The 11642-nt window shown below is 48.4% G+C and overlaps 1 protein-coding gene across 3 annotated transcripts in view; it reads right to left on the reverse strand.

The window, feature by feature from the left end:
* VPS13D (vacuolar protein sorting 13 homolog D) overlaps positions 1 to 10780 on the reverse strand; it is a 74254-nt gene extending 63474 nt beyond the window's left edge. For 2 of the 3 annotated variants that reach the window (XM_087915195.1, XM_087915193.1), the window contains exons 1-12: positions 10696 to 10780; positions 7935 to 8135; positions 7474 to 7548; positions 6546 to 6736; positions 5781 to 5861; positions 4892 to 5008; positions 3987 to 4091; positions 3617 to 3787; positions 3032 to 3132; positions 1906 to 2074; positions 1635 to 1727; positions 320 to 536 (exon numbers count right to left, since the gene is read on the reverse strand). In XM_087915195.1, the coding sequence (XP_087771321.1) occupies positions 320 to 536; positions 1635 to 1727; positions 1906 to 2074; positions 3032 to 3132; positions 3617 to 3787; positions 3987 to 4091; positions 4892 to 5008; positions 5781 to 5861; positions 6546 to 6736; positions 7474 to 7548; positions 7935 to 8031 (1417 nt within the window). In that variant the 5' untranslated portion in view covers positions 8032 to 8135; positions 10696 to 10780. Of the gene's footprint in view, positions 1 to 319; positions 537 to 1634; positions 1728 to 1905; positions 2075 to 3031; positions 3133 to 3616; positions 3788 to 3986; positions 4092 to 4891; positions 5009 to 5780; positions 5862 to 6545; positions 6737 to 7473; positions 7549 to 7934; positions 8136 to 10465; positions 10490 to 10695 lie in introns of those variants that run through there. The other variant, XM_087915194.1, reaches the window with a different exon arrangement.
* Positions 10781 to 11642: the final 862 nt, after the last annotated feature.

Below are 11642 nucleotides of genomic sequence, written 5' to 3' on the forward strand. Positions count from 1 at the left end.
GAGTTTGCAGGGAGGAGGAGGAAGAGGAGGGGGAGGAGGAGAGGAGGAACAGGAAGAGGAGTGGGAGGGGGGCTGTGGGGTCTTTGGTGCTCTCTGAGCCTGGAGGTATTTCTTGCAGACGTTTCATCACCCAGCTAGGGAACATCATCAGCGCTAAAAGGGAGAGGAATTTGCCCACAGAGCACAGATGACGTTCCCTAGCTTGGGTCAGGAAAAGTCTGCAAGAAAGCAGCTAAGTTTAGACACCACCAAGTGCCCCGCCAAGGATGCTGAAGGTATCCAGGGAAACCCAACCTCTCAACTCCTCCCCTTCCCGTACCCGCAACCTCCTCCGGCCGCCACTCTTCCGCTGTGTCCGACAGGAGTCCCTCGATGGTCTTGGCTTCCAGTGCTTCTTGGGACTGGCTGTACCAACCTCCCCATCCTGGGAACCAGGACTGGAGGTACCGCAGCATCCCGCTGCTGCTGTGGCGGCCTCCTTCCAGTTCCGTCTCCACGGTGGAATCCAGAGAATCAGACAAGGGCTTCTTAATGCTCTGTAGGAGAATAAGTCCACCCGGGAACCAAGATTTATTTTATTTTATTTTAAAAAAAGAAGAAGAATGCAATTGAAATAGATCACACCCAGGTTGGTGGCAAAACCACTTCCAAGCTCAAAGAGACCTATATTGGGCTGGACTTCGGCTAGGGTATTAAAACCTGCTGGCGATGCCAACCGGAGGCCAAAGACAGCTCTGTAAAATCTGGGGATTTAGCTACGGAGCGCCGAGCGTCAGGAAAGAAAGATTCAAGAAAGCTGGAGGCGTAAAGGGAGGTGGCAGATGCAAACCTGGCCGTGCCCAGTGGAACCGGCCGTCAAGAACAAGACGCTCCTGTTGGGAGAAAGACCCCAACACCGCCGCAGTTCCCTAAGATATACCCCTTGTTCCTTAACCTACTCCCGTTTTGTTGGGGGTAGAGAGACGCTTAATTGCAACCTCCAGAAGTCCTCGCTAGTGGTTATTTATTTATCTAGCCTACGGCGATGTTACCTCGGTGTTACATTTCCAAAGCCCCCGAAGGCAGGACAAGAAACAAGGGGTGGAAACTCACCCAGGAGAGAAGCAACCTGGAATTTAAGGAGAATTAACCCGTGGAACTGCCTGCCACCAAGAGCTGTGGGTGCTCCATCAATGGAGGCTTTTAAGAAGAGAGGGGACAGTCCAATGAATGTCCATGATTGAAATGAAGCCATTTAGCTTTCCTGCCCGAGCAGGGGGGCTGGACTAGAAGACCTCCAAGGTCCCTTCCGACTCTGTAATTCTGTTGAAGATGAACAAGCCCCGCAGTGTCATATGAGACCCTCTCCCTCCACACCGAAGTTGTCTCGCAAAGGGGCATCGCAACCAGGAAGTAGGGATCCGACTGTCCGTACGAAGCGCCTGCTAGTCTTCCCACTGAAGTGGTACCTATTTATCTACTTGCACCGAACAGGTTTTCGCGCAGCTGAGGTGGGCTGAAGCCGAGGCAGGCGATGGGAACTCATCCCGCCACGCGGTGCTGGGACTCGAACCGCTGGAGCGAAGACCATCTCCAGAGTCGTTAAGCCACCGCGCCTCTCTGGTGTTCAACCGCTAGCAACACCTTGAACTCACCTCAGCCAGCTCCTGGAAGCGGTTGTAAACTAGTTCCCGTAGGATTTTCAGCTCCTCAAACGTCTGCTCGTCTTCGATGCGCTCCACTTCCTCCTGCCGGTAGGAAAGGAAACCGTGAGACGCTGCTAAGGAAACACAAGGCAGTCCTTGGCGTGCGGCCACCACCGAGCCCAGAATTGGAGTCGCTGAGCGAGATAGTCGTTAAGTGAGTTTTGTCCGTTTTGCAACGAACCCCGCACGGCCACCGCGAGACGTCGCAGACCCGGAGTACCTGCTCCTCCTCCGAAAGTGACAGCTCCTTCAACTTGTTGTAGTACAACTCCGTGTACAGGACCGCGTCGCGGGCGCGTCGCAAGGCGAATTCCCAGGAAGAACGCGCCTTCTGCTCCGTGATCTCAGCGAGGTGGGCATTCAGGGCGAAGAGCCACCACTCTCGACAGCTTGGAACAAGATGAACAGAAGGACGCTTGAGCGAGTGTGGCCGGGTTAAGGAGGCAGACGTAGAAACAAGGTGTCATGCCCTAGTTGGAATTTGATTCCGAGGGAGAGGTGGAACACCGGACAAAGGAGTGGGAATGTGGCTCCGGTGGCTGTGGAGGAAACTGGGGAAGGGCAGAGGCCGACTGGGCATTCAGAGGAAGACCCAGGCCCACCCCCTCTTCATCCTAGGGCACGTAGGGAGGAATGGAGAAGGGAGCAACATGGCTTATGGGAGAGGAAAGGGCCCTAATCCCCTTCATGGCCTGCAGCTGGGAAGACTGTTTAAAAGGGCAAACTGTGAAGTTGCTGGAAGCAACTGTTATGACTTAAATTTTAAGTCTTGGGTGGGAGGGTGTCTGTGGCCACAAAGGGTATTTAAAGAGGGTCCGGGGTGAAGAAAAAGTTGAGAAGGATTAAATTAATAAAAATAGTAACAGACAACTGCGATGGCTTGGGTGATTGTGGGTTTCTTTTAGGGGAAATGCTGGTTAAAGTGAAATTACACCAAGCGAAAAACAAAACAAAACCGATTTTAGTTTCTTTTAGACCATTTTTCTTAGACGACTTTTTAAACAATTTTAGGCAAGGCAAATCACCGTCCTCTGCCTCTAGCTACATCCCAGATTTTGCCTCAAGTTGCCAAAATAACCCTAATTAGGCATTTATTTTGACTCCCTCCTCAACCCCTTTAGGAACAAAAAATTAAAAAAAAAAATCAGGAATTTGGGTAGCCCCTTTTCTAAACGGATTTCAGTCCGAGGCATTTGGGCGGGCTGCAAATCAAATTAAAATCCGGGGAAAATTTCCTCCAGACTCCTTGGCCTTTCTCCTCTATTTGAGAAAGGGTCATTTCAACTTGTGAAGGTGGATAAACCCAGACGGGCATTTCACAAACAAAGGCAAAGGAGAACGCCTACTTTCCGCTCACTGTGACTTTGGGTCTCCATTTTCTGAATTTGAGCTGCCGTTCTTTTCTATCCAACTCCTTCAGGAAGTCCATAATTTGTCGGTACTGCATCTGAATGAATAAAATAACGGATAATGGCCGGTTAGGGCGGCTGACGGGAGAAGCCTCCTAGAATTTAAACAAGGCAGAAGGGAAACCAATATATATATATATATATATATATATATATATTTTTTTTCATTGAGAAGGCAGAACTTGCTTTAGAGAACGGCCGGTTCATTGTACAGGAAGTCCTTGACTTCCCGGCCGCAATCGAGCCCAGTGAGACGGTTGCTAAGTGAGTTTCACGCCATTTCCCCTTAGGGGCGGCTGGATGGAGCTGAGCATTTACCGTCGGATTCCCTTCCTGACGCCTATGCGGAGCTCACAGCAAATATTTTCTCTACGCGCCCCGAGAAATACCGACCTAGCAATCCAACGCTCCCCGTTTCGAGTGGGAGGAGACAGTCATCCCCGCTGGGCCACCAAGCCACTCAACGTGGGGGATTCCCTGTGGCAGAACGCAAACCCAATTTTTTTGTTTTCTTTCCTCCACCTGAGAAAGCTTCAATGGGATTGTTTCCAGCTGGATGTCGAACTCCAGGCGTGGCATATTCCGTGACCGGAGGGGCTCCTTGGAACAATTCCTCTTCAGCAGGGCAGATGTGCACACGGGCTCCATGATGTAATTATGGTCCCGGCGTGCCATGCTGTTATCCATGGCTACCTGGAAATCAGAATCACGTTAATTCCAGGTTTGTTTGCTTTTTTAAAAAAAAGTCTTGCCGATGGGCGTGCACAGAGGTGTGTTCTAACCCAGGCTTTGTCAAACGTACTGAAACACAAAACGTACTGAAACACAGAACCGGTAGGGAAAAAGTCTGAATCCCACCCCTGGCGTAAATTCAACAAATTAAGGGGCGTACCTGCAGCTCCGCGGGAAGCATATCCCCCCACAGGGTGCAATGACTGTCCCAGTAGATGCTGAAGTCGGAAATGTCCAGCTGTTTTTTCTTCATGAGTTCTTCCACCTTGAAGTAAGGGAGAAAAAAAATTGCACTTCAACCCCCATTCTTGCACCGCTGTTCCTTTCCGTACTTCCTGCCTTTCAGCAAAACTCTCGGCGGTCCATCTACAAGTGCCAACGTGTGAGCACTGGAGAAAGCGATCGTGCCTTCTATTCTGTTGTATTCTGTATTCTATTCTATTCTTCTCGTGGGAGTGCAGTGGATAGAACTGGCTCAGGGTTGACTCGGGCCTTCCGTCCTTCTGAGGTCAGTAAAATAAGGACGCAGGTTGTTGGAGTGCTGACACACTGACTCTGTAACCCGCTCGGAGAGGGCTGTGAAGCACTATGAAGCGATATATATAAGTCTAAGGGCTATTGCTATTCCTTCCTTCCTTCCTTCCTTTTCCTTCCTTCTTTCCTTTCCTTCTTGCCTCCTTTCCCTTCCCTTCCTTCTTTCCTTTCCTTTCCTTTCCTTTCCTTTCCTTTCCTTTCCTTTCCTTTCCTTTCCTTTCCTTTCCTTTCCTTCCCTTCCTTCCTTCCTTCCTTCCTTCCTGCCACAGAAGTTAGAATACAGCTATTGCTATTTTGTGTTCAAACCATGTTTTATAGGACTAACCAGAGCAGGCTCTGAAGCTGTTCTACCACCAAACCCCTAAAATGGTACAGTCTGAACCACTGAGGGCAACTCCTGTGCTATACCCCACCAGGATTTCTACGGGGTGGAAAGAAAGGGCAAGGTTGCCACATCACAACTGTCTTTGGTCAGCTTAACGGGGGTGTGTGTGTGTGTGTGTGTGTGTGTGTGTGTCAATGTTTACTCACCGGCTCATCCGTGGCATTTTGCATGGAAACATTTTTGATGCAGATGCCGAAGGCGAAGGGCTGGGACGGGTTGGAGACCCCATCCTCAAATCTCAGGTGTACGTCCTGAATGTTTAGCTGGAGGAAAAGCAAAAAAGGGGGAAGGGTCTCTTTTAATTTTGCCGTCTAAAGGCCGACGCCGACATCGTCATCCACAAATGCAGCCAATGGGGCCTTGCTTGCCGGCACAGCTAGCGCCCGACTTACGGCAAGAACGGAGCCACAGATCCCTGTTGCCCAGGGAGACCGTGGTTAAGCGAGCTTTGCAGCCTCCCTCGCTAAGTGAATCACTGCCGTTGCTCAGGGAGTCTAAGTGAATCTGGTTTCCCTTCCTGAATTTTGATCACGTGATCAAAATGGTCGTTAAGTGTGTGAAAAAAACAGTTGCAAGTCTTTTTTTTTTTTAACTGTGAGCACACAAAACGAAATTTTGTTGCTTGCTCTCAAAAGAAAATAAGCTTATATCTACCCATACACTTGCAAAACACCCATGTACACACGCTACATACATACATACATACATACATATATACACCTACATTCGTGCCTATATACACGTATATTACTCATTGGTCGTTTTGAATACATAGCGGGAAAAGGAAACTTGAGGTTTTGCAAGGTGGGTGCAACCTGCGACCGAATCTAGATGTTCTGCTTTGTTTAGCGACCGTTCGAAGTTACGAAGTTGAAAAAAAAGGGGGGGGGGACTTTGTTTTTTCACACTTATGACCACTGCAGCATCCCCACAGCCAGGGGACCAAAGTTCGGACCGTCGGCCGCAGATGCCTTTTACGATGGTTGCAAGCCGAGGGCCACGCCGTGCGGAGGGCGCTTCCCCCGTTCGACTTACTTCAATGTTCTCCACAATCTTGGTGACGACGGAGGCGGTGACTGAATACCAGTAAGACTCTCCGACCTGCTCCTGTTCTTTCTAAGAGAGAGAGAGGGGGAAAGGCAGGATTCGAACCGGCAGAGGAGACAATTAAGGACCCGAGCAAGCAACCCTCACACCCTCAATCCCACTTTTAATGATAGAATAAAATTATAGAATAGAGTAGAACAGAGTGGAGTGCAACAGAATAGAGAATAGAGTAGAGTAGAGTAGAGTAGAATAGAATAGAAAATAGAAATATAGAATAGAAATATAGAATAAAATAAAGTAGAATAGAGTGGAGTGGAGTGGAGTGGAGTAGAATGAAATAGACTAGAAATAGACTAGAAATAGAACTAGACTAGAACTAGACTAGTAATAGAATACAAATAGAATACAAATAGACTAGAAATAGAATACAAATAGAATACAAATAGGCTAGAAATAGAATACAAATAGGCTAGAAATAGAATACAAATAGACTAGAAATAGACTAGAAGTAGAATACAAATAGACTAGAAATAGACTAGAAACAGAAAGAGAAAGAGAATAGCTGGAAGGGACCCTGGAGGTCTTCTAGTCCAACCCCCTGCTTAGGCAGGAAACCCACTACTCTTTCAGATCAGTGACTGTCTAGAGACTCTTCTTAAACGCCTCCACGGATGGAGTGGCCACAACCAAAGCCGAAAGGCAGAAATCATCCAAGCTATTTTTCTTTTTCTTTCTCGCAGGAAAGGGACTCACTTTCCATTTTTCTTCCAGAGCGAGGAGAAGAGCCTTCTTGTTCTCTTGATCCAGCAATCGCTCTCGCGCTTCCACGAACTCCTCCGGCTTTTCCGGGGAGCCGATGAGGTACAGTTTCGACACCGAGATCACCCAGGGATCGATGTGGGGGCGGTAGAAGGGGATCTGCAAGGTGATCTTGCCGACAAACCCTACAAAGGGGGCAGGACAAAAAGAGCCTCAGGCCAGCCCCGAATGGAAAAACTGCCCTTCCGAGCGGAAGGATTCTTAAACGTGGCGCTGGTAACGGCCAGCTAGGTTAGGGGACTCCAACGTTGGGCACTTTTCAGACTTGTGGACTTTTGACTCCCAGAATTCCCCAGCCAGCTACAGGGGAATTCTGGGAGTTGAAGTCCCACAGGTCTTAAGGTGCCCACGGTTGGTGACCCATTGCTAGAGGGCTCATCCCTCTCTCTCCTGACTCTCTCTTTCTTTTCTCTCTCTCTCTCTTGCTTTCTTTCCCTTTCTCTTTCTTTTTCTCCTTCTCTCTTCTCTTTCATTTGATTTTTCTCTTTCTCTTTTGCCTTCTCTTCTCTCCTTTCGATTTCTCTCCTCCCCCTTTCTCTTTCGCTTTCTTTTCTTCTCTCTCTTCTCCTTTTGATTCCTCTTTCTCCCCTCCACCCCTCTTTCTCTCCCCCTCTCTCATCTCCCTTTCTCTCTCTCTCTTTCTCTCTCCTTTCTTTCTTTCTTTCTTTCTTTCTTTCTTTCTTTCTTTCTTTCTTTCTTTCTTTCTTTTCCTTCCTTTCCTTTCTTTCTTCTCTTTCTCTCGATTTCTATCTCTTCTCTCTCGATTTCTTCCTCTTCTCTCTCGATTTCTTTCCCTCCTCTCTCATTCTCTCCTCCATCCCTCTCTCTCATCCCCCCTGCCCCTTTTCTCCCAAATACCTACCAGCTTTCACTTCAAACGGCAACACTTCCTTCAAGGCATCCTTCTTGAGAGGCAAGTTCTCCAACTCTACGGCCCCTGAAGGAGGAGGGGAAAAAGGCCAAAAGAAAGGAAAAAGTAGCAAAAACCTAGACAAAACCGTCCTCTGGACGAGGCCACGATGTCGCAGAATATTCCAGATAAGGGAACGAGACAAGCTAGCTAAGGGCCGGCTGCCCTTCTTGCCACGAGACACAAAAGGATGTGTTTTGGTTTAGCCAGAGATCTATAAGCCCAGACAACGGAGGTTTTACCACACTGACTGGTGACCGAGTGTGTGATGTATAAGTAGCCAACAAGCCAGTTTAGCATGAATGGTGATCACTCAGCCATCATGGCCATCGATTGGCCGAACGCTGCTGGCTGATTGGCAGAAGGAAACACCGGGTGGCGAGATCGGGCCGAAATCTATCTGGAGGCCTTACCTTTGAGGAGAGCGACCGAGAGCTGGTCTGTGTTCAGGTTACTGACATATTTCCCCAGGTAGGTGTTCAGGACCCACGCGATCAACCCTTCCAACATGGCGACTCCCAAGGAGGGCAGGATTCTCAGTCCATCATTCCCAAGTTCTTCCTTCCTTCCATGGTTCAGAGAAACGAAACACCGGTGGGTTGATGTTTGCCTGTCTGTGAAAACAGGTCCAGAGAGAAGCCAGTTAAAAAGTGCCCTTTCTCACAGAGAGAGAGAGAAAAAGGAAGAGGGTGAGGAGGGAGGGAGGAAAGGAAGGAAGGAAGGAAAAAGAAACAGAAAGGAAGGGAAAGGAGGAGAGAAGGAAGGAAGGAAGGAAGGAAGGAAGGAAGGAAGGAAGGAAGGAAGGAAAAAGAAGCAGAAAGGAAGGGAAAGAAGGAGGGAGGAAAGGATGGAAGGAAGGAAAAAGAAACAGAAAGGAAGGGAAAGGAGGAGGGAGGAAAGGAAGGAAGGAAGGAAAAAGAAACAGAAAGGAAGGGAAGGGAAAGGAGGAAGGAAGGAAGGAAGGAAAAAGAAACAGAAAGGAAGGGAAAGGAAAGGAGGAGGGAAGGAAGGAAGGAAGGAAGGAAAAAGAAACAGAAAGGAAGGGAAAGGAGGAGGGAGGAAAGGAAGGAAGGAAGGAAAAAGAAACAGAAAGGAAGGGAAAGGAGGAGGGAAGGAAGGAAGGAAGGAAAAAGAAACAGAAAGGAAGGGAAAGGAGGAGGGAGGAAAGGAAGGAAGGAAGGAAAAGAAACAGAAAGGAAGGGAAAGGAGGAGGGAAGGAAGGAAGGAAGGAAAAAGAAACAGAAAGGAAGGGAAAGGAGGAGGGAGGAAAGGAAGGAAGGAAGGAAAAAGAAACAGAAAGGAAGGGAAAGGAGGAGGGAAGGAAGGAAGGAAGGAAAAAGAAACAGAAAGGAAGGGAAAGGAGGAGGGAAGGAAGGAAGGAAGGAAAAGAAACAGAAAGGAAGGGAAAGGAGGAGGGAAGGAAGGAAGGAAGGAAAAAGAAACAGAAAGGAAGGGAAAGGAGGAGGGAGGAAAGGAAGGAAGGAAGGAAAAGAAACAGAAAGGAAGGGAAAGGAAAGGAGGAGGGAAGGAAGGAAGGGCCATTAAACTACACATTAACTTCAAGTCAAACTTGTGCTGGAGAGGGAGGGAGAGGCGGAGGCCCTTTTAGACAACAACAACAACAACAACACAAGCACACCCTTTTCCAGGCTCTTCTTTCTTTCTTTCCCCAGCTCCCCCCTTCCGTGGGTGGGGAGAAAGGGGGGGGGGAGAGAAAAAGAATGCCGTCATACTCGCCTATCACACCCAGATCAAAAGATAATTAAAACCAAAAAACAACCACCTGCCGCCCGTGCCAAGATTTTTGCCGGCTGGTTTCTTCCTTGGGAGAGGACAGAAAGGCTACAAAAACAACATTCAAAACTTCTGCAACTCTGTTGTAAGAGTTGGGCAAGATGGACTTTGTAGTACCAGCAACGTGGGACTTTGGGGTATTGTTGTGCTGGCTAAGCCCAGCCGCGACCCATTTTTCCCCTCTGCCGATTGAAGATAAATTTCTCTTCTACATTTATTGGAAAAAAGGAAAAAAAGGTCCTCGACTTTATGACCACAAGCGAGCCCAGTTTATGTTGCTAAGCGAGACGTTGGGTCAGTGAGTTTGGCCCCCATTTTAGCAACCTTTCTTGCCGCCGTTGTGAAGTTGTTAAGTTAGCCACCCGGTCGTTAAGTGAATCCGGCTTGTTGCCAAAGGGGACTCACACCACCCCGGGAGATGCTGCGACCGTCATAAAGACGAGTCGGTTTGCCGAGAGGGTTTTGATCACGTGACCAGGGGGATGTTGCGATCCCCTTTTGCGACCTTCCGACCAGCAAAGCCCATAGGGGAGAGCTGGATTTGCTTAATGACGGTGTGACTCGCTTAACATTTGCGGGAATTCGCTTAAGACCCACGATCCAGCCTTGAGGAAACTCGGATTTATGACCATTTCAGACCCGTGGTCAATTGATTCCAAATGTTTGGCGACCGACTCACATTTACGATGGCAACGGATTCGTATTTATGTCGGTCGCCACTGTCCCCAGGGGGGGGGGTGGCAGGGCATGTGTCACGTGATATCTTCCCCTTTTGCGACCTCCTGGCCAGCAAAGTCCTATGGGGGGGCAAGAAACCTGCTTCGCTTAACGACCGTGTTACTCCATTCACAACGGAAGTGATTTGCTTAACCACCATGCAACTCGCTTAACGACCGTGGCGAGCAAGGTTGTCAAACGGGGGACACGGGTCACTCAGCTTCTTTAACAATGGCCATGGGGGAAGGCTCAGCTGTGGTCATAAGTGGAGGACTGCCTTCAGGGGAAGGGAATATACCAAAAAAGGGACAAAAAAGGGGGGGAAAGCTTTTGTGGGTGGAGGGGGCGGCAGCAGATACATCCCCCTCTTATTTTATTTTAATTTAATTTAAAATAGCCAATTAAAATAAGAAAAAATTAGGCCCCGGCCTACCTCGCAGGGCTGGCGTTGAGGGGGGCGAGGGGCGGGGGCGCTCCTCCGCGCTTCCCCCCTCCCTTTCCTTTCCCGGCATGCTTTGCGCGAGCTGAGGTAAAAGTCACCCCCGCCTTTTGAGGGCGGGGGGCGCTTAGCGCACCTTCCCCCCCCCGGGCCCCCGCCTCACCTGAGGAGCTCCCTCCCTCCCCCCCCCGCCCGGCGCCCCCCGCCCCGGCCCCGCTCCGCACCTGCGACGCTTCTCACGGCACGGCGGCGGCACTGCCGGAAGTCCCGCCCCGCGTCAGGTCTAGGCCTGGACGCGCAGCCCCGACGGCCGAGCGCCGATCGGACCGATCGGACCTCCAGGGCGGGGGTGCGGGGGGAAATAGAGGAAGAGGCCGTTGCCCGGGCGACGACGGAGGGACGGGGCGGGTGTGGGGCGGGGCTTCCTCTCGACTCTGGTGGTGTAAGGGCCGAGGTTGAGCCAGCAGAGGTCGCTGGCGAGCCACGCTCAGAAAATAGAATATAGGATATATAAACTATAGGAAATAAAATACTGGATGTAGAATATAAACTATAGAATATAGGATATGTATATAGAATATAGAACATAGTATATAGAATATAGGAATATAAACCATAGAATGTAGGATATAACTATAGCATTTAGAATATAGAATATAAACTATAGGATATAGAATGTAGGATATAGAATATGAACTATAGAATATAAGATATAGAATATAAACTATAAACTATAAAGTACAGGATATAACTATAGTATATAGAATACAAACTACAGAATGTGGCATATGGAACATTAACTATAAAATACAGGATATAACTATAGTATATAGAATATAAATTACAGAATGTGGGACATGGAATATTAACTATAAAATATAGGATATAACTATAGTATATAGAATATAGACCATAGTATATAGAATGTAGGATATAAGATATAAGATATAGGACATAGAACATATCGAATATAGATTGAAATGGAATAGAAGAGAAGAGAAAAGTGCAGAATATATAAAGTAGAATAGAATAGAATGCAGAAAAATGCAGAATAGAATATATAAAATGGAACTTTGTTGTCACTATAAATGTACACTAATCAGCATACATTAAAATGAAATTTCGTTGCCTTCAGCTCCCAAATGATAACCTTTATGCATATATACACCTG

The sequence above is a fragment of the Pseudonaja textilis genome, chromosome 18 (genome assembly GCF_049901715.1).
Source record: "Pseudonaja textilis isolate UNSWEBS1 chromosome 18, rPseTex1.2, whole genome shotgun sequence".
In the NCBI taxonomy this organism is placed as follows: domain Eukaryota; kingdom Metazoa; phylum Chordata; class Lepidosauria; order Squamata; family Elapidae; genus Pseudonaja; species Pseudonaja textilis.